This window comes from Poecile atricapillus, chromosome 1, assembly GCF_030490865.1.
Source record: "Poecile atricapillus isolate bPoeAtr1 chromosome 1, bPoeAtr1.hap1, whole genome shotgun sequence".
In the NCBI taxonomy this organism is placed as follows: Eukaryota; Metazoa; Chordata; class Aves; order Passeriformes; family Paridae; genus Poecile; species Poecile atricapillus.
In genome coordinates, this window is record NC_081249.1 from 87,666,938 (window position 1) to 87,690,285 (window position 23,348).

The 23,348-nt window shown below is 40.3% G+C and overlaps 1 protein-coding gene across 1 annotated transcript in view; it reads right to left on the reverse strand.

Moving 5' to 3' along the window:
- The window catches only part of PRMT8 (protein arginine methyltransferase 8), a 55,963-nt gene extending 40,791 nt beyond the window's left edge, over positions 1-15,172 (reverse strand). Inside the window, exons 1-3 of the mRNA XM_058865234.1 lie at positions 15,127-15,172; positions 14,892-15,024; positions 13,799-13,942 (exon numbers count right to left, since the gene is read on the reverse strand). Coding sequence (XP_058721217.1) covers positions 13,799-13,873 — 75 coding nt within the window. The 5' untranslated portion in view covers positions 13,874-13,942; positions 14,892-15,024; positions 15,127-15,172. The remainder of the gene's footprint in view (positions 1-13,798; positions 13,943-14,891; positions 15,025-15,126) is intronic.
- Between the last annotated feature and the right edge of the window lie 8,176 nt (positions 15,173-23,348).

Genomic DNA, 23,348 nt, shown 5'->3' on the forward strand with positions numbered 1-23,348 from the left:
GTGTTGCAAGACTTTAACCAGGGTTTTATAATTTTACAGTGTTTGAGCCCACATAGGCATAGTTGTCTCTTCTCTGACAGTTTTAACAAGACTAATATGGGTGCACAAAGAAATGAAAGTCATGGCACCACACCCAGTTTGAGTTTTATGTAAATATAAAACATTGTGTGTATATGTATGCACACACATATACCTGATTTTGTAAGCAAGCATATTAATGTGTCTTTAAGGAACTGCATGGCTGAAATGACAAATGATCACAATGTTAAGGCAGTTATTGAATTATTTAATAGCATAGTCCTGCTCACTCAGAATTAGGGTTATGTATCACATTTTCATTTTAGTTCTAAGATGGGGACCCAAGTAACTTTCCTGATTTGGAATAGTATGAGAGAAGAAACTGTTGTGTGACTGATTATTTTATGGTAATTCATTAATTACCAGATTCTGGAACTACATGGGGTATCGATGTTTTTTTAATGGTGATGGTATGTTATAACCATATCAAAGCAGCTAATTAAATTTAAATCTGAGGTTTAAAATGCCCATGTAAAGGAAAGCTACTTGTAAGTCTTTCTCCTGCTTTCAGCTGGGACAGAGTTCATTTTCTTAGTAGCTGGCACAGTGCTGTGTTTTGGATTTAGTGTGAGAACTGTGCTGTTGACATACTGCTGTTTTGGTTGTTGCTGAGCAGTGCTTGCTCTAAGCCAAGGACTTTTCAGTGTCTCATGACCTGCCAGTGAGCAGGTGCACAAGAATCTGGGAGGAAGCATGGCCAGGACAGCTGACCCCAGCTGGCTGAAGGGATATTCCACTGAACATCATGCTCAGTGTATAAACTGGGGTGAGATGGCTGGGAGCCGCTGCTTGCTGCTCAGGGACGGGCTGGGCATCAGTCCGTGGTGAGAAACTATATTGTGCATCACTGGTTTGTCTCTCTCCCTCTCCATTTTATTAAAATTATTTTTATTATTATTATTAGTAGTAGTGGTAATAGCACTGAAATTATTGTATTTTATTCTTTCAATCATTAAACACTTCTTAGTTCATGAGTTTTGCTTTTTTTTTTTTTTTTCCCTCCTGATTCTCCTCATCTCCATGGGGAAGAATGGGAGTGAAGGAGCAACTGTGTGGTACTTATTTGCCAACTGGAGTTAAACCATGACAGTCTGCTTAGTAATGGACAAACAATTAATAATCTTTCTGCAGACTAAAAAGGCAATTGTATATATTTCTGAGACTAGTCCTGGTTATAGCAAGGACAACATATATGTTCTTAACCACCCCGTCAATTTAGCCTAATGAACTACACTTGTTCTTATTTGGCCATTAAATGTTATTTGGTGTTAGTTTGCCTAGTGCAAGAAATTTCATTAGAAGAGACTGAGATTAATAACCCGTCAGTTCCTTGGCTTGGTAATTTATTTTTTCTCAGGTGGGCTGCCATATTTGACTATTTAAATGCCATAATTGACTTCAATGTGTTTTCAGCAGTCATTTAAGAATATGGATATGTATCTAACATGCAGAACAAAAGTAATACCTCTGGTTTCAGCAGAATTACTCTTGCTCCATATTATACATGGTAGACGAGGAGTGTTTTTAAATCTCCTGCTGGTATGGACTTGATTCTACAATAAATACTCATGCTGAGTGCTACTGACACACATGAGCAAACCAGTGTGTTCAGCATTTCTTGCATTATTAATCAAACATCTACTGAAATGTTCAGAGATCTTCAGTGATTTGCTAACTACGGTGGGCTCTGAATCACAGCTGCTAAAAAGGTATCTACACTGTGAATTTCAAAAGCAGCAATTGATAGCTGTGTTGATATAAATCAGGCTTTTGTAGCTTTCTGTTAACAATCAAATAAGCTTTTGGTATCTTACACCCATCTTTTAAACACGGTTAAGAAAGCAATACAAAAAAATAACCTCCTAACATTTTTATACAATCGTGAAACAGAATGATGAAAACCCTCTTCTTGAGCAAAACAACCGGTGATTCACCCTTTTAAATACAATTTTATATATAGATGTTAGCTGGTTTTGAATCTATATAAATCAAAAATAATTCTGCTGAAACTGATTTACATGAGGGTAAACCTGTCTTGAGCTTAGGATGCCTTTGTTTTCTAGTAGGCATGGTTAAAATACTCAGTTTTACCAGGTGGAAATAGGTCTTGCAAACATAAATACTTTTGCCTTCCCTTTTACAAAGCAACAAAGACATATTTTATGAGCGCTGAGAAGCACTATTTGTTTTCTGTTGAGAAAGGAACAGACCTGAAAAAACAGAAGATAGCACAGAGTTGTTTTTTTTCTTCAATGAAACAGTGGTGTCGAGGCTATGAGAATAGTTTCACATTTTCATGAAACTCTCACAGAAGTAAGTGCAAGCACCTTCTTTATCTAAATCCTTATCTATCTTTGCCTCCCATTAAGTTTATGTGATTAGAAAAATTCTCTTGGAAAAGAAGGACAGAAACTGAATGTCAAATACAGAGAAAACAGAAATATAAACCCATTGGCCTAGTTTTACAATTTTTTTAGGCTAAGTCATTAAACAGTATACACATTGTCATGGTGCTAGTATTATTATTCATTAAAGTATGCTTGAAAAATCTAAGAAGTGTGAGACTGAGTTTGGCACTGGAGGCTTGAATTAATCTCTTGGTGCTGAATAAGAAATTCAGATAGGTAGCAAGACACATACTTTGAACAGCCCTGGAAAGTGCAATCAGCTTTTGGATTTAATAAAATATAAAGATTCAGCAATTTAGATATCAATATAAGGGAAATGTAGTTGAAACAGCAAGCTAGGAAAATGATCTTTACAGTAATATGTCAAGTTTAGCGATGACAATGTGCTTACGAGGTGAGATGAGGTCAGTTGGAGCTGAGCTGCTGCTTAGAATCCTGACATGGAGACAAGTGAGGAATACTGCACATTGTCCTGGTTCTACTCATTGGAGTGGAGTTTGAGGTGGATTCCAGGTGTGTGTGCAAAGGTGTAAGAGCTGGTGAAAAATTTCCACTGGAAGAGTCTCTCATAGTATTGTAAATCCCTTATAAGTGAGACTACCCATTGATCAATCATTTGTGAGACAATACTGGAAAAGACAAATTTTAATGAAGAATTTCAAGGAAGCTGTAAAATACATACCTTGATTATTAATTTAAGAGTTTTGGTTTTTTTTCTATATTATGTTCTTTCTTTTTTCATGATTGGTGGGTGTGAATCACAGGCCTAGAACTACATACAGTCTCCTCTTATTTCATAACTGACTAATCTGTCAAAAAGCAGTGAATGTTGGGCTTATTCACTTTGACAGAGAAACTGGGATTTGCATTAGACCTTACAGGCTGTTGCAACCCCCCCTGTTATTTCCTTATTGACAGGCTGTGAAAGGGTAAATTGATTTGCTCCTCTGAAGGCCTCCTGCTACCTCTGCCTACAGCTCCTTGATTCCTGACATTTGTTAAACCTGACAATGGAACAATGATCTGCAAGCACACAGGCACCAAAAGGGAGGCTAAGGAAAATGTGGGCCTGTGGCTAAATGGAGCAGGGGCCCTGGGGACTATGGATGAGGAAAAGGCCAAAAAGTACTGAGTGCTTTCTTCACCTTGGCCTTTACTGATAAGAAGAGTCTTCAAGGAGTCACAGAGTGATTCTATGACTTATTGATAATGAATTTAAGTATTTCTACTGGTCCTGTGTTTCTCTGTATTTTGACTGTATTTCCCTACCTCTCCCTCTCTCCCCTTCTTTCTCCTTTCTCCCTCCTTCCCTTCCCTTTTCACCCTCCCTCCTTTTTTCCCTCCGTCCACCTGCCCACCCACTTTCCTGACTTTCATCCCTCTTGCCTTTTCTTTTCCAAATTCACAAAATATTTTTGTTATATAGTTTGACCTCGAGTCAATTTGCAAACCATTCTATTACATGGCTAAATATAGTAGTCTATAAATATAATATTTTTCCAGAACAGGGCTTTTACTTGAGGGTAACTTTACATTTGCCTCTTCTAATCCAAAGAATCTAAGACATCAGCAAACTTACACAGAGCTGAAAGGGATTCAGCTGAAATTTCAGTCTGCAACATACTTTCTTGCACGCTAAAATATGTTCCCTCCCTTTGTCTTCTCTGCCCAATAACTGCTTTCTATCTCAGTTTTGCATCCTTGGTCTGCTTCAGGCTTGCAGAGGGTTTTCTGGGTTTTGCCAAAGCCAACAAAACTGAAAGGGTAATGGTAGCCCCTACCTTTTTTAAGGCTCAACAGTAGGCAAGCATCCCTAGCAACTGCAGAACACCCCCTGCTCCTAGTAAATTTGGCTAATCCTAATTAGGCTTAAAACCCTGTGCCTCCTAAGGAGACAACTCTATATTGTGATGTGGTTATCTCATTTTATTTCCTCCTGAAACAGCTGTTCCAGATGTACACTTAGACAAGATGCAAGCTGTGAGTAAGAAGCAGTACTACTTTTTAGATTTGATCTCTCTTTCTAGGGAAAATATGAAACTACTGACCCAAAATACTGAAGTAGAACATATCAGATATACAGCTGGGCTCAATCACAAGGGAATTCTGTAAAATACACTCTACTGACACTACTTGGCCATGTGCATTCATCAGTTAGTCTTCTGCTAAGTTCTTCCATTTAGGAAAATATTTTTCCTTTCCATTCTCATAACAATTTCTGCACAGCCTTTAGTTAAAAAGAGGCAAGCAAGATTCTATATAATACAATGGTCATGGGCCTAAGAAGATGACCTGCAAGAAGAGATTACTGTGTGCTGAACTTGATTTGTGAAAGACGAGACTAAGGGGCAATCTAATAGCAGCCTGAAAGTACTTGAAAGATAGAAAGAATATGGAAGAGAACTCTCCTAAATAGCAGGAGATGAGATAATGAGGTGAAAAAGTCACAACCTGGAATTATTGAGGTTCAGATAGGACAATAAGAAAAACTTGTCCTCTGAGAGGTCTGTGCAGCACTGGAAGAGGTTACCCAGAGAGGCAGTGGCATCTCTGTGCTTGGAGATTTCCAAGACTTGGCCAGAGACAGCAGTGGCCAACATGATCAAATGCTGGTGACTCTTCTACACTGGGCTTGAGGTTGCATGAGATGGTCCACAGAAGTTTGTTCGACACGTCTGTGTTTCTGCCACACCACTGTGATCCCTATTTCTATAAGGATCGTAATGTATATATATAGATCCCAATGTAAATATATATTTATGTGTATATTTATATCCTAATGTAAATCATATTAGAGTAAAACAAAAAAGTACAAATCCTGTACTTCAGACAGGTGAATGTCTAATATGGGGCACAGTCGTGAGATATATGGTTCTTAAATAGAATTAGTTCAGAATGAGTTACAGGAAGGGTAAATTACTTTCCTGTTTGTGACTAAGGAAAAAAGTATCAGTAGCTGGTCTTTCTCCTAAGTTGGGGTCAAATTTCACAATGGATTGAAGAATAGCAACAGGACACAACTAGAAACTGAAACAGGTGGCAACACCTCCTCTCTTCCTCTTTGATCTAAATGAGAAATTAAGGTGCAAAGCAGAAATAAAGTTTGAGCTGATGGCTTGTTGTTGGGAGGCCTTGTCTTGGTCACATATTATTCTGGGCTCTGAGCCAGGTCTGAGCCTTCCTGGTCCCATTGGAAGCAATGAAACAGAAGCTGTCTGGCCAAAAAAGGACAAGAAGGACAGGAGAACTGTGAGGCCACACATGACCCCAAGAGTGCTTTGTGGCCACTGAGGGAACACCTCAACACTACTCCTTGAAGACCATGACATATTACTGCTTCCCAGTCAGTAGATGTTCACTTTCATCATTTCACTGACACGAGAGATGGAAATGCTACCTTTTCTTTTAAAAAGGGGGACAGGGGAGGAACTGTGGCAGAACATCTCAGATATACTTGGTACCTTGGGACAGGACAAGGAGAGCACTGGAAACTGAAGTGTGCGGTCTAGACCAAACAGAATGCTGAATGGGAAGCTTGCCAGCTGCACTATGGTGAAGAGTTTGGCACCAGGAAAAGCTTAGGAGGACAGTGGTATAAAACAAAGTCTTAGAAAAGACCCACCTCCATGCTCCTCTTCCAAGGTCCCCCTCCACAAAAATGAAATGAAAAGCTTAAGAGCTTAATTAACTCCTTTTCTGCGAGGAATGGTTAGAAAAAGTGGCAATGCCTCTTTTTAAACAAGCATTCACTCTGTGAGGAAAGGACCCAGGTACAGTCCTCAATACACACAAACTTCCCAAAGCATGAACTGCAGGACAGTCTATTTTAACTGAGGGAGAATAGTATTCTCTTCACCTTCTTTATTGTTTCTGTCAAAAATGTCAACTAAACTATTTGTTATCACCTTAATATCCTTTCAAATATTTTATTTCTAAAATATTCTCTTCATTTTGGAAAGAAAAACACTGGTATTTTATTTATGATCACCTAGCATTTCACACTCAAAATACAAAGGTATTCTCTTCACCTTCTTTATTGTTTCTCTGTCAAAAATTTCAGCTAAACAATTTGTTCTCACCTTAATATCCTTTCAAATGTTTTATTACTAAGATATTCTCTTCATTTTGGAAAGGAAAAACTGAGATTTTATTTATGATCACCTAGCATTTCACATTCAAAATACAAAGGAAAATTATCTTTAATTTCTGCACTTAACAGAATTTTCAGAAAAGCGAACTTGGCAGTGAGTGCTTCTGAAAATGAGTCTGCCTTATTTCTAATTCTGGTCTTTAAATCTCTGAATTGTTGATGAAATAAAATGAAGATAAATAGATTTTCTATTCCAGATTTTTAAAGTGAGTTTCCATTTTTATAATTATGTAGATCATGTAAAAAGACAGCATTTTACATGCCTTTTAAAATTTTGGTTTTTTTATTTTTCAGAACTGGGACATTAGAAACCTAGCTTATAAGAAATTTGTAAAGCTATCATCCTTGACCTTACTATACCTCTTAAATCATAGAATCAATCACAGAATCGTAGTCATAGCATCATAGAATATTCTGAGTTGGAAGGGACCCATCAGGATCACTGAGTCCAGCTCCAGGCCCTGCACAGCACCATCCCCAAAAATCACACCATGTGCATTGTCCAACCACTTATTGAACTCTGTCAGACTTGGTGCTGAGACCACTTCCCTGAGGAGCCTGTTCCATTGCCCAGCCACTCTTTGGTTCCTGATATCCAGCCTAAGCCTTTCCTGACTCAGCTTCACGCTGTTCCTTCAAGTCCTGTCACTGGTCACAAGAGTGAAGAGATCAGTACCTGCCCCTCTGCAAGTTTAATCTCAGCTTAAAAGTGAAATAGCAAGAATGAAGTAGTGCCCATCCTCTCACTGTCTCTGTGAAGTGACTCAGCTCCCGTTCAAGACCCTGAAAGAAATAACATGCCAAAACACTTCATGAAACCAGCCAGGACATGTTCAAGGACACAGGAAAGAGCCAGGCTGTGATTAATCACCAATTGCTCCATTCTGGAATGGGGAAGACACCCTCATGGTCATCAACTCACCCACCTACTGGGTAATCTCCTCTTTGCTTCCTTGAGATGAGCGCTTTTCGTTTTTGTTAATTAGAGGTTACTCCCAAAGAAAAAATAAAATTCTGGAAAAGATGCATTTTATCCAAAACTTCTAGATCAAAATAAAGATGTAATTAAAGCTAATGATCAGGGTAGCAGGTAACAGGATTCTCTGTGAAGTCAGAGGTAGGAGCAACAAGTTTCATCATTCATCCCCTTCACCTGTTCATTATCTCACCCATGAAGGGACTGAAATTTGTTGCAAACTCAGAAAGACTGAGGCAAAATCTTATGAAAAGAATAGGTTCAATGTTTTTTTACCTTTAAGTATTTCTCTGCTCTGCCTTTACCAGTAAAGGCACAAGCCTTCATCTTTCACAGTCAGGCTGAGGATGGAGCTCTGGAAGGCATGTTAATCAGTCTTGCTAAGCTTAATTTTTGCATGGAGGTAGAACAACTACAAAATCTATAATCTACAGAATATTTTGTGCTCTTCTCTGAAAAATTTGGTGCTTTTCACAAACTGAGGTTGGGAAAAAAGTGTCATTAAAGACTGCTCACTAGCATGGAAGTCCTCTTTTAGCATTGGCACAACGACACAATGAGATTTGGCCCATGATGTCACCAATATGAGCCACACCCCTTCAAAAAATCCCAGTCTTCTTGACACTAAAACATTACTCACTGAAACAACCCTATGCTGACAGAGGATGAACCATGCTAAGATATCTTTATCTTGAAACTTTGCTCTGATTGTTGTTACTCCTTACTTAAGCATTAACATTTCTTCATCCTATTTCTATTATTAATGCAAACCAAAATCTATTTCTTCAATGGGGCCAAAATATCATGGTCAATACCTTAAACTTTTAGCATTAGATTTGAGAAAGGAGTAGAATGCATTTAGCTACATCTTTAGCTGAGCTAAATTAATGTTCTGCACAGCTGAAGTTGTAGAAGATGGCTCAGAGCCATATTTCTGCTCCCCCACTCTTGAATTGGCTAGAAACCAAAAAAAGCCCCTACGACTATGTTAGAACTACCTTGTACTAGTCTAATAGCATGGGCGACTCAGTTCTAGTAGGAGCATTTTAAGGGATCAAAATGTGCTGGAGGTGGAATATTCCCTGCTTTAACTCCATGAAGCTGTCTCTATAGCCCTAGAGAATTTGCCCACACCCCAGTGAAGCCCTGACATCATGGGTCAGCTTTCTGCCTGCCTTGCCAGCAGCGCAAAACCTGTGGATCGTGAGCCAGTGGTCTGGTCTGTGCAGCTCACCTACACTACTTGCACAGACCCACCACTTTTCCCCTTCAAAGTTATGAGTGGCCATTCAGTAGGGTTGAAACTTGTGTTACAAACTGCCTCCTCAGCTGGCTCTGTGATGCCAGGCCAGACCTCTTGTGACATCTGTTAGTCTCAGATATACACCATACAGCAGTGTCATTTCTCTCTCAGGTAAACATCACCCACTCATTAATAATCATTCATACATGCTGTTCTCAGCAATTTAATATCACCAAATAAGAAATTCCTACAACACCTTTCACTAATGAACAACAGAATTCAATAGAATAAATGGAAAAGCTAAGAGGGATTAAATTCTATCTGCAAGATCACCCAGCACAATAAGCAGGAGCAATTTATTTACTGAATAAATTCAGTCCAATTTTCTGCTACACACACTGCTCTGCTTATGTTAATTTCTACTTTGGTAACTTATTAAGGAGAAATCCCTCTTCCTACTCATAAATCACAAACAGAAGCTCATGGCTTCAATAGATTCCATATCTTTTTTTCCCCCCTTGTAGTTGTATGACTGGATTTCATGCAGATAGAACACTTTAACCTCCCCATTTCTGACAACAGAATAGTCAGTTACCTTTGCTAACCTGGATCACATAATCCTGAATCAGTTTTATTCATCTGTTTAGGGAAGCACACCTATTAGGCATGTTACCCCAAATCTAACCAAAGCCAAAGGTTTGCATAATAGGACATTCAGGGAGGACTCTATTATGCTGCCATAAATAAATTAACTGATCTCTCTATTCTTAGCAATGGGGCAGGAATCTTTTCTCTCTACAGACACCATGAAGTCCTCAGCACAAGAATTGCTTTTTATGAAGTTACTGAGCAATGAGATTGCACAAAACCAGATCAGTTTCAAGTTATAGGATTGTTTCAGTCAGACACTAGCCTGTCACAGGCAGATATCTTTTGGATGTGCACATAAACCCTGGCACTTTGTGCTATTGCAGCACTTTGGGGTTATTGCACCCTCTCAGTACTTAAAGGGGACCAATAAGCAAGATGGGGGCAAGCTTTGTAGCAGGACCTGTTGTGATAGGACAAGGCATAATGGTTTTAAACTAAAAGAAGGTAAATTTAGACTAGACTTTTATATAGACAAGACATAAGGAAAAAAACTTTTACAGTGAGGAAGGTGAAAAACACTGGCACAGGTTGACCAGAGAGGTGATTAACACCCCATCCATGAAAACATTCGACGTCAGGTTGGATGCGGCTCTGAGCAACCTGGTCAAGTCGAAGATGTCCTGCCTGTGGCAAGGTGGGGGGAGTAAATGACCTTTAATTCTCCTTCCAACTCAAGTTATTCTATGATGTTATGATTGTGTTCCCTTCACCTGGCACACATTCACAAGTTACAGTCTGGCACACTTCTTGATTTTTTTCTCCATCACTGGAAGCCTACTATTGATAAAGATTCCAAATAATACATTTAAAATAGAAAAACTCAGAACCCAAAATCTACAGCAGGACAGCACCATGAATTTTGTAGAACTTTGTGCATATGTTCTACAAAGAACAGTTTCTCTTTTACTTTGTTTTCTGTCAGAGCGTCTTTAATTATTTGCAGAGAGCGCAATTCTGCATCTGTTAGTTATGCAAACAGTCCTGTTTTACTTAGACAAGCCTCCTTTTCTGACAAAAGATACAGAGGTTCATTTTTGTATCTTGAGGAGAGATTCTATAGCTTTTGCTCCAGTGGAACACCTCTTAAAATTAATGTGATGCTCATGGGCAATAAAGATTTTCTACATCTTTTTTTCCTTGTGCGCTGCAGACACGGATCTGAAACCATTCTGGCAAGTTTCCTATTAGAGGGACCCCCTGGAATTTAGTCAGAGTCTAAATAGAAAAATCTTAGATTTTTTCCCCCTTGACTTTCAGTTTTCTACAAAACACTGTGTATTCTCAGGGCACTATAAACACATACAATAAATCACTTGTCCTACATAAACTCCATCAGATACACTAATATCAGGCTGTTATCAGTGAAATAAATTGCAAAACCATTCTGATATTCTGATATTCTGATCCAAGGCCCAACAGCACCTGTGGCAACACTCAGACTGACTTGACCACGCTTTGTATCAAGATATAAGGCTGTGGGGATACCAGTGATGTAAATGTCTGTACAGCTGAAACCATGGGAGCACAGTTTTCTAAGTTTCCTGGTAACACAGGGTGTCTTCCTTGACTGGAAAGTAATGCTAGTGGGCAATTGCTTTTCTATTCTGTATTTCTGCTTGAGGAAACAGTGAGGGTTGTCTTACTGTAGCTTTGTTTTTTCCTTGTTTGTGCCTGTTGTCATGATTTCCATAAGCTCTTTAACTTATGCTACTCAAGAGGTAGCAGCTATGGGCAACAGAGGGTAGCCAAGGGAATTAAAAGTTTCTTATGCAGTGTCCATGTTCCTTGACTTAATGCATTGTTTTAAACTGTCCTACAACTGAAAGAGTATACTTGCCATATTTGACCAAAATTTTGATAAAAGCTCTTAGTTGTGGCAGGTTTAAAAGAAGAAAACAAAACCCAAAACATAAAAAAATATACTATGAAGATGTAACACAAGTACATTGGGTCAAATCAATCTAAGCATGAACGAGGTCTTTGGAGTAGTTTGGTAGGGTAATAGGGTAATAGGGCCAATTCTGACCAGTTGTTAAATGTTTAAATTATTCATCTCTCATTACAGCTGGTTTTTTTATATCATGCCTATTTCACTGTAACATCAAAATTCTTCAGAAATTTAGTATCAAATAATGAGTATTACTGGTATCCCACTTGTTTCAAATTAAGCAAATTTATACCAATTCCTAATTTTCTCTGACACTGTGCTAAGTCCAAAAGTGAGATATTTTGTCCTGCATTCCTTCTGTCAAACATATTTGTTAATCTCAGGAGAAAGTTAGAGAAATACGGGTTTGAAGGTCAAACTGGTATCATATGACTTTGCTAAATATAGATGCTTGAGAAGTAAAAGAGCTTCACAGGTCTTGGCATATTTTGCTTGGTGCACTTCTACCTCTGCACATATGCAGACAGACAACTTCTCTCAGTCCATATCAGAAATAAGAACACCAATAAAATGGAAATTATCTAGGCAAGGGTTACAAATTTATCCCTCCTGATTTTCTGAAGATAGAAGGGGAGCAGGATATGCCTAATTGCAATATTTTCCCTCTCATTTCACAAGTCTGTCACTGATGCATACTCTTAGGCAAGGAAGCACAGCACTTGAATATTCTCCTAGCCTGTATGCAGCATTGGAATGAATCTGTTTTTGTTAAAAAAATCCTTCTCCACAAAATAATATTGCAGTCTGTGCAGCATTGCACAAGCAGGAAAACATGATTAAACAATAAGAACGTGCTAAGAGTGAACGGAACTGAAGAGGAATCTTTAAAGAGCTCTTTTCACCTATTTTCCCTGTCTAAAACCCAATTTCCACTGAAAAAAATGGCTTTGAAAGGAACTGTCTGTGCTTGTACAATCCTGTCCTGGGATCCTGGGACCTATAATGCAATATGTGCTGTCAGGACTATGAGGACTACGACTGTTTACAGATGTGCAGCCAGACTTCTCGCTATTTATAGATGCCTCTTCTGCAACCAATACTTTATGGGGTTGTAGTGCAGTAGCAGGCATGTTCTTTGATTTACTGCTTACATCATACTCATTTAAGAAAATGTGGCTCTTCACCTGGCATGGCAAAGGAGGCATAATGATGAAGGTCAAGCAGAGAGAACACTATTGTGAAGAGAAATGTGGATGGAATTCATGAGCGAGCAGGACACCTACTGGGAGGACTAACTGAAAGAAGGAGGCATTTGGCAGAGATGTGGAAATAATAAAGACTGGAATAGTCATGTGTTCACAGTAGGTTTTGCTCTTTATTCCCTCTGCGGGGTAACTGGGGAGAAGGTTCAGCGCCGCCCCTGCAAGGGCAAAGCTGTGAAGTTGTTTGGGGTGCAGTGTCCATGGGGTCTGTTCACGGCTGCGCTGCATCTTGCTTAAGCATGTGTTAAGTGTTCAGTCAGAGTGCTAGGCACAGTCTATTAATAGAAACAGCGAGTTTGGCACACGCTCGCACTTTCGCCTGTCTCCTTCTCACATGCTCCCAGAGATGCTGGGACTGCATCCTGCATCCTTCTGCTTTTCCAGACCTGAGACTTCGCACACTGCTGTATCCCTTGAGAAGTCTCAGTGAGGTCAAGACAGCCCCAGACAAGTAAACAGGGGCTGCTCAGCCCCAATGTTGAGGAAGCAGAAGGTAACGGGTGGGGGAGCGGCGGCAGGGGGGGCGGGAATGGATTTCTTGCAGAAAACCTGAGAGATCGCAGGGTACCCTCCTCCTGGCCTGACGGCAGTGCAAAGCTATTTTCGGCACTGCCCAGGCCAGCCGGAGAGCCCCCACCTCGGGCATCTCGTCTCGGTAACATCCAGGCTGCCGCAGAGACACGGATGCTCCTAAAGTCCCCCCAGACGCTCCTAGCCAAGGCTGCCGGCGGAAAGCACGGGGAGCTGGCCGAGGTGCTGCCGCAGGAGACGGTCTGTCCCTTTCGGCGTGTCCAGCACCCCAATTACCGCCGCCCTGCCCCCAGACCCGACACCCTCCGCTCCGCACGGCCACCCAACTTGCCGGGAAGCGGCGGCGGAGCGGCGGCCCCGGGCAGCCCCGAGCGCCTGGAGGGCTCGGCCGGGCAAACTTCTCTGCCTACGGGGGACGGAGGGATCCGGGGAACCGGGGGGGGGGGGAGGGAAACGGGGGGGCAAATGCAGGAAACCATAGCAGCACGGCAGGCAGGAGCTGGCCGGAGGGGCCGGGAAAGTTGTTCTGCACTTACTGCTGCTTCTGCCCAGAGATCGGTGCTCGGGTCTGGGGGAGCGCGGCGCCGGCTCCGGCTCGCATCCTCACTCACCTCGGTGCTGTCGGCAGCGTTCTCCGCCATTTTCCTCCTTAGGAGCAGGCAGCGGGAGGAGTGTTTCATTCCCATAAGAGCTAGCCAAGGGGTTGGGGCTTCGGGGCTGGTGTTTTGGTTTGTGTTTTCAAAGATCTCCAAACACTGGTGTGCGCCAAAGGACAGGGAGATAAAAAAAAAAAAAAATAAAAAAAAAAAAATGGAAAACAGCAATAAATCAGTCAGCTTTGTCCTTTCTGCGTCGTCCACAGGAATGTTTGTCTCCTCTTAGCATCGGGAGCTCCTCAGGCACTTTCAAGTCCTCCTCTTTCTCCCCTCTCCTCCACCTCCAGCGAGTTCTTGGGGTGGGCAGAGAGAGGCGGCACACACTCTTCAGGTTAAACTAAAAGGCTGTCGGGCTATGAGTCCTCCCCTTCAGAGAAAGCAGTCAGGCTAGACAGGAGAGAAGCACCAGCTAAACTGAACTTGGGCGTGCAGTGACCAGCTGGGCATCTTTGTGTCCTGTGGCTACTCTTCCAGAGGCAGAGGGAGCCAGAGACAAAGCAACAGGACAAGGAAATCATAGCCCTTTATTTTCCTTCTTTGGGCTTCTTTCTTTCTATGTCCCAGGACACTTCCTTTAAAGACGGCCACAGAATTTGCCACCCTCTTTCTATGAATGTCTTCTGAAATAGAAATCCCTTCTCCTCCTCCTTCTCCCTCCCTCCTCCCCCCCTCTCCCCTTCCCTCTCCTATTCCCTTCCCTCTCTTCTCCCTTTCCCTCTCCCTACCCCTTCTGCTCTTGGGCAGAGCTTGGTGCCCCTCACTGGGAATTGCATTCACGTGTCTTTCGTAGGAAAAAAAAAAAAAATAAAATAATTTCAAGCTCCCCCCACCCGTCGCCTACACCCTCACACACAAGCACGCATTCACACGTACGCACACACACTTTGTCTCCCTCTCACACAGACATGCACAATTTTTTTCCTCTTCCCCATCCCTCCTCTTCTTTTGAATCAGCAACACTTTTCTTTGCAAGGACTCTCGGCAAGGCTCTTAGAGAGCAACCCAAGAAGTCTGCTCCAGCTTCTTTCCTCCGAGTTAAGTAGCAAACCTGCTTTCTTAATATATCTTCTCGTGTGTGTGCTCCCAGCTCCTGTTTTACTTGGAGTTTTTCAGGAGGATCCACACTCCGCCAGAGAGCCGTGAACTGTAGGAATATAGTCCCGATCCGGCTGCAGCTCCTGCTGAAAAGAGGGGGGAGGAGGAGCTGGGGGGAGGAGAGGGGAAGAGGCGGAGGGAGAGGTCTTGCTGGGGAGGGAAGGGAAGAGGCTAAAGGTGATTTGAACTTGTTTTTAGCCTTTTCCTAATGACATCTTCCTCTGTAGGAGTGCATCGCCACCTTCCCCACACGTTTATTTTGCTTTCACTCCTCCGGGCACTTTCTAGTTCTGAGTTGTCAGCTGGGAGGATTGGGTTTACCTCGCTCGTGTTGCTGTGGGTAAGGGCGGGAGAGGGGGCGTATTACATAATTAATCCTTCCAACTTCACTTTCCGCAGCTCCATCTCCAGCCCACTGTTCTCACGTTTCTGTTTTGTTTTTATACGGAGGAGGTGAGAAAATAATGCTGGTGTGTGGGTGTGTGTTGCTCGAAGGATTTCAAGGACCAGAACAGGACTGCTGCTCTCTGAACAGTTTCAAATTATTTCCTCTGGGGGTGCCAATGGAGACCTGAAGAAGAGGTTTGAAAGATTACTTTTGATGCATGTTTTAAGGACATAGACAGCTCAGATGCTTCATCAGTAACAGATTTTGATAGATTTGGGGTTTTGAATTTTTGTCCCTTGCAACCTATTTTAATGTATTTCAGTTAGAGTTTATCCTCAGCTGACCTCTGGAATGCTGACATATCCATGAAGTATTGCCAAAAACCAGGAGGTCCCTGGGCACACAGGAGGCAGACATATTCCTGGGGGTGGGGGAATAGAAATAGAGGATGTGAATTAGAGAGTAGAGGGCAAAATTATTCTCCAGCCCCATGGGGATGAGGATGTGGGACCAAGAAAAATAGATAGGTGAATTTCTCCTTTTTACTTGAATGACCCTCAAAAATTCTTGCTCAGAAACGGATCAGTAGGTATATGTTAGATTTCAGGAATTTGTAGTAAGTCACACAGCAATAAGTAAGAAACCTAGGGAAGCAGAAGGAGTGTGGTATGCTGAAATGTCAAGTTGCAATGAGAGTATGTCATGTAGGGCACAATGGTAGCATATGAAGTGGTTTTAGAATATGAGAATATTCAGAATTTAGACACACCTTCCATAAAGACTGAAACTGGACTCTGTGAGACACTTTGCACAGCCATTTGATCACTCAGTCTTTCACAGGCTTCTGATTTCCCTCTGTTCCTTTCATCTCACATTTATTTTGACACCTCAAGTTCTTTCATTAACTCCACATCACTGCTAATTTTTTCAGTAATCATCCACACTTCCGTTGTTTGTGTAGTAGAATTTTATTTCACACCTTCTAGGCATGAAGCTTAAATAATGACAGAGGTGGAAGTGGGTCATCTCTCCTTTTCTTTGTGACATTCATAGAGCTTTTGAAGGTCTTAAAACCCTTCAAATATGAAAACATATTTGTCAAGTATTTGTCATGGCCAAGTATTCCAAAACTACTTTCATAATTTGGGGCTATGGACCTCTTTCTCACCAAGTACTTCAATTTCTAGGTGAAGAGGTAAGGGTAAAAAATAATCTGCATAAAAATTTAATGTCTCTGCAATCTTTGTCACAATGTTTTTCTCTGCTATGGCATGAATATCTGGTGGTTAGTGAGTGCATGAAGTTTTAGTCAGCATGCATTTGGACTAACCTGCATAGTTTTAGTGTGCCTTTTCTATTTTCAGGTGATACACACAGCTAAACTTAGCCTAATTAAACATTTGAAAATAAACCAGTGTTCTATATAGAAAAAAAGAATTTGATTTTGAAAAACTACTCCAGAACATATTTTCCAGTTTTCTCTGACAGCTGGGTTTGTATTTCTGGTACAGCTCAATCACTCTTTAGTCAGCTAAATGAGGCATCAGATTTTCAAAAGCACTCGGCAACTAGCAAAGTTGGCAGGCAGAGATTTAATATATCCTTTTCTCCTATGCTTCAGATACTTCATGACTTAGCCTGGCACCTATTCTTGTCCTCCTCCACCTCTTTGTCAACACAGATGATACCTGACTGCTCATCCTTGAACGTGGTGCTGATGTTTTACAGATACTGGGAAAGCCTTCCAGTCTCTTAGTTTCCAGCATAAGGATGAGTGTTTTGGTCCTGAGCTCCTTTGGAAATCTGCCAGATGGTTGGTGTCTTCGCTCCATTTATGTTCTATATATGATTGAGGAAACTGCTTTGAAAACATATACACAGTTTTCTCTAATCTGCTTTATTCCAAACGGAAAATGATTGGTCCTGCTGTAACCTTTTTTTTTAATCAGGTAGAAGTTATTCCTTCTAATAATTTTTAAGAGACTCGGAGCAGTTTGTTTACATACACAGATGTCTGCGAGCATACAAAGACACTTGGCCAGTCCTTCAGTTAGAATATGAGGCTCAGTGAAAGTTCCTGTTGATACTGAAATTCACAGCAACACTGAATTTGAAGAATGTAAGCTTTCTTACTGGACAAATTCTAACCCCATCATGTGAATACAAATCCTTCTGACATCACCCATTACCCAGGAGTGATAACTGGTTATTGGAATGGTCTTGGGAACAAATTTCTGAACCCCTGTTTTGTTAGATCTTGAGAAAAAGAAAACTGTCATGAATAAAATGTCATGGTAGTATAAGTGCACTTGCAGCAAAGCCAGGAGGTGTCAAAAGCATCCTCTGAATTTAAATATATCATGTGTAAGTACACGTGAAGGTCACCAAGTATTAGGAATTGAGTAGAGTGGTGCTGAAGGGAAAGTGGAAAGGGAAGCATTTATTACTTCAGAATTCCAATAATAGCAGCTGTGGTTGAAGCTGCTGTGGTCCTTGCTGAGTGTGGCAATACCACTGTGGTATACCCTCAGAAGATTCAGAATTATTGGCAGTCATTAGCTTGGATGAAACCCAGATGTCTTTATTCGAGGTGGGGTAAACCTGTGCAGGAGAAATTGCACAGCAGTCCTGCTGGAAAGCACCCGGGGGTTCTGGGGTGGAGGTGCAGCTAGGCTGGACGTGACTCATCACGCTCTCGCTCTGCATGAAAGGCAAGCTGTATAATTCATCTACATTAAATGGAAAGCGGCCAGTGGAGTCAGGGAAGTGACTCTCTCTCTCTCTCTCTCTCTCTCTCTCTCTCTCTCTCTCTCTCTCTCTCTCTCTCTCTCTCTCTCTCTCTCTCTCTCTCTCTCTTTCTCTCTCTCTCTCCTTGGAACTGGTGAGGCTACATCATTGATTCTGTGTCCAGAGCTGGTCCAGAGGAGGCTGATACATTGCAGATGGCTCAGTGAAACACTGCTACAATGGTCTCTTACGACACCTAAGCTCTGAGCAAAACTGAGCTTGTTGGGCAGCCAGTAATGGCTTATGACTAACTTTAGGGAGCATAACTAAGATGACCCAAGCTCCACTTGGTGCAGTCAGATCATTTGAAAATGGGCACAACTGCACGTTGTGGCTTTGGAAGTTCAGATTCAGTACTAGCCAATTCTTGGACTATAAATACTATAATATACTTCCTATTTGGATGGGAAAATATTGTAGCAAAAATATATTCCTATTCCAGTATCCCAAACAAATTTTGTTATCTAATAAATTTTGTTTATTATCTGATTGTTATCAGATAGGATGGGTCCTTCTGTAGCATCACTTTGCATTGTTTTTTATTGCTCAGGAAGTCACAGTGACTTCCTTTGTCTCAAAAGATATCTTTCCAGTCTCTTCATGCATTTTCATCCCTACTGTGTCTCTCAAAGTTGTCAGTACTTCAGATATTACTCTTATTCCTGAAACTTGCCTATATTAATTCTGAAGAATTTGAAGTGAATTCTAATTCACTCTGCAGATTTAAATATCTCATTTTATTTATTCTGTTCCTTCCTTGTCCTTTAGTTTTCCTCATTAACTCTCCCCACCACCCTTCCTCCATGTATCATCTTCTTACCTTTCTTCCTGAACACTGCATATTCTAGACTTTTCCTGGGAATCATTGCAGTTTTCAAACACTGATGTTTGGTTTGAGTGAGGAAGGGTCTGTCAGAAGCTAAGCTGATCTGAGATACCCACTGCTGCAGGCCAAGATCATTCAGTGTTAAATTATAGACACCTTCTCACAAACAAACCCTTAGCCATACTTACAGATAATGGAACACCCCAGAACTAACTCTGCAAGACATTTTAATTATTTTTTTCTAAGATTGTAGACTTTATTTTATTTAAAAACAGAAACTCTATTTCACAGTTACAAACCCGGAAACTTAATTGAACCACAATGTTCCTTCCATTTTTTTCTTCCATTGAGAGTGCCAAACTGAATAAGTTGTAACTGGGTCAGATGGAAGAAAGTTGTATTCTGACAACTTCTGTAAAGGTCACCAAAATAGGTCTCCAGTCCTCTGTGGACTGGAGGAGCTAAGCAGGGTTTTGAGAATTGTGATTACTACAGTGGCAGAGATAAATGAGCGTACTACTGTGATTTGTTTGTTGTACACTGACCTTGTTCAGTTCCCACTTAACTTTTTGATCATTTACAAATCATGTATTCAGAACAGATAGCAAAATACTTCTGAATGTTGATGTCAAAGTTAGCTTAAAGTTATGAGGTGCCTAAAAATTTTGTTCTGCAAAACTTCTCCCCTGGTAAGAAAAACATGGGGGTACTGGAGTGAGTTCACTGAAAGAGCCACAACAATTACCAAGTAACTGGGGAACTCTCATATGAAGAGAGGCTCAGAGTGCTTGATATTGGAAGGGGCAAAAAAGATGAACTCTTTTCAGACTCTTCTCAGTGGTACTCAGCAAAACGAGAAGATGAAATGAGCATAAATTGAAATAAAGGACATGGAAGCATTAAAAACTAATACTTTTTTTACTGTGAAGGCATTAAAAGATATTTTGTAGTTTCCTTCCTTAGATGTGTTAAAAACATGGCTACGAATGGCCACAGCTGTAGCTGACAGTCTTTTGAGTGGGGGCTGGACTAGATGATTTCCTGATGTCTTTTCTAACTTCAGTGATCATGTAATTCTGTGTGATTGTAGAAGAGCCACAAAAATCACTTAGATGGCTCTGCCACACCTGGCAAACGGGCATCTGTCTTTTTGCTTTCTCTTCTGTATTATTCCTGAAGCCTTGAAAAGATTATATATGTATAATCTCATACCATGGTGATTTGATATGTGCAGCCAATACTTTCACAGAAAAAATATGTTGAGAGAAGTGACAGACTGTTGCTTGTAGTCTATTCTAGAGTTTTCACAGGAGAGAGAAGGTGTGTAATGTTGTTTGAAGAGCTAAACCTCATTTATAATGCCATCTCCCATAAGATATCAATGGGTGCAGAATATTTTGCAGGCACACAGCTTATCAGAAAGTGAAGTAATATTCTCAGAGTCATAAACTCATTGAAAAGAAATGCAAATCACTAGAGTCCACCCTATCTTGTCATTTCTCTTATGTGATAGCTTTAAGAAACTATTTTCTGATAAAAACTGCCTTCTGCCTTATACTATTTGCTGGAATCTGAGATGGAATTTCTACACTTAAAGACCCATTTCTTTTTCGTCTGTTCTGCCTTTCTCTCGTGATCGATTACAGCATGATTAGCAAGTCTGAGATGAAGACCAAATATGTAAAAATGTCACTATTCATTCAAAAAAAAGGTTTTCTTACATTCTAAATATCAAATCTTAATGGTTTCTTTGCTTCTTATGGTAAAGTCTGTGCCTAAAGGTTTGAATTGCTATGTCACATGCAGTTAGAGGAATTTAACTAGACCACAGATGAAGCTGCAATAATTGAAATCACACCTCTCTTTTGCTTCTTTGCCCAATGGCAGGCATTCTGTCATCTTGGTTTCTGTCGCTTTCTGTTTTTCAGAAAAACGGATGAGGCATTTATTTGCCTCCTTCAGTGATACACATAATGCTTTGGGAGCACTCCTGTAAAGCATTTTAACTGGAAGATCTATGAAAATAACTTAGATGGCTCTGTCAGGTCTGGCAAATAGCTGTCTGTCTTCTAGCTTTCTCTCCCATAACTGTCTTAAGTAAGGCATTCTGCTACGTTTCTCACGTTTCCCTGTTGTGAACAATTTTCTTCACGTTGAGCTGTCACTGTTGACAAGCAACCAACAGTAACTATGATAGTGGGCTGGCATTTTTTTCTCCCCAGTTTGGTATTTTCCTTCCTCTTCCAATGAGGAAAATTGCCAAATCCTGCTGCCTCCCACTAAAACATGAAAAATAAGAAAGTGTGATCAGTATCGTGTATTTTGTGAGCTGAGAACAATGTAGCTCATTTTCCAGAACTGTCTATAACTTAGCAAAAATGAGGTCATACCTCTTCAGAATGTTGCTTAATGATGTTCCCCAATAAATTAAATATAATCAGGCTTTGGCCAGGTTATGAAATGGAGTCAGCACTCTGAGGTGCCTAAGATGATTTTTCTGGCTGCAAACAGAGCTCAGCTTCCTGGATTATTGATCTGGTAGTAGACCTTGGCACCTGATGTGGCTCTGGACTTTGGAAGAATCTGGAGACTCTGCTAATTCATCTGTGATCGCTGCCAGGGAGAAGATCAACTTATTTATACTTAACTCTCCATAATACAGGTATAATTGTGTGACCTAGGTGTTAATGGTGTCCCTCTTCTCTCTTTCTTCGAGCTACATAAAATAGATGGGGTATAATAAAGGAGACTATATTGAGAATTACATGAACTTTACATGTGGTGTGTTAGTATTTTCTTTCAGGAGAAAAAAATAGTTCTTAAGTAGTATATAATGGTTTTCTTGTAATGTTCAGAAACCTGCTTGATACAATAAAAAGCCTCTGGAAATACAGATGTGTAGGGAATAATTTATCAAGTTAGAGAAATCAGTGTAGCAGAGTTGACAATTTGGGTGAAATCTTGCTTCTCAGAACATAGCTAGTATTTTAAAAGCAAGATAAAGAAAAGAGTTCTCTTCCTTAAGGAAAGAGTTTCTTACAGTAGTTATTTTTCTTACAGATGTGGCCTAGAGAAGCCCATCAATCTTCAAATCCAATTGTTCCAGGTATTGCCCTTCAGATCCTGCTTTGGTAGTTTGCCACAAAATAGATGAGAGCAAAGCATTATTTCCCTGATTCTTGCTTTACAGTTTTGCCACAGAGCTCAAGGGAATTACATGAAACATAAAACAAATTCCAGGAGGGCTGGGCCAGAGCCAGTTTTCAGGTCTATTTCAGTAGCTGACAGGATCTTTCTGTCCATAAACCTAAGAACTGGCATTCTGGAAAAAAACTGAAATGAAATTCAAGCTGCTCAATCAAAAGAGTACATAATTAAAAATGGAATATTTAGAAAAAATAAACAATGCAGAATTAGAACTCTTCTTGTGACTAAACTTATTTGTGTGATCCATTCCATCTCATTGGGAACACTACTTTCTTCAGTGTGGAAACAACAATAATAGAATAGATGGTTAAACAAGAAGGGTATACCACTGCAACTCCAAATTAAAATATGCTATACTTTACTGCAGTGTTGGAGTCTGCAAGAGGTTTGAAAATTGTAATTTCTTAATGACAGAAAAAAATATAAGAAAGTGGCACATTCTCTCCCTTGCACCTAATATGTTCTGGAAATACATAAAAATTATGATTTATAGGTAGCACATCCATGTGTATACAGCTTATAAAGAATTAACAGCTTGGTTAGGAGAAAAAGGGAAATTACAGCAATCTAAACCACAGAAGATTGAAATTATAAGCAAGGCATATTTATAAAATGGCATACGAAAGGTCATGTTCATTTTGTAGGAGTATGAGCTCAGGACGAATTTGAGATGTTCTGTCTTTTGATGCCAGGATAAATAAAAAAAACCTGAACACCAACAACCTTAAGCCACAATGAATCCTATAATGGTTCCTGCAAATTATGGTCAAATAAGAGTGTAAATATTGAAGAATTTTTTTAATGATAAAGCATATTGAAGTTTCTGATGCCTAAGTTAGAAATACACACATGGCTAGAAGCATTAGACTTTCATCTTGTCTCTATCCCAAAATACTAGATGATTTTATCTTCAAGTCTTGTGTCTATTATATTAATATTTAATATATTAATATATTTAATATATTAATATTTAAGTTAATCCGTAATATTACCCTGCATTTTTGGGGTGTGGATGATCAGCTGGTGGTACATGCCTTGTGCTGTACATATTTACAGACAATATAAAAGTCTCCCTAAGTGCAAATTATTATTTAAACCCTACTTCTGTGTGACACAAGAATGGGAAAAACCATCTGGATTATTATGTCAGGGAGTGGATTTGGACATCATCAGGTATTACAATAATATTTGTGATATTATTG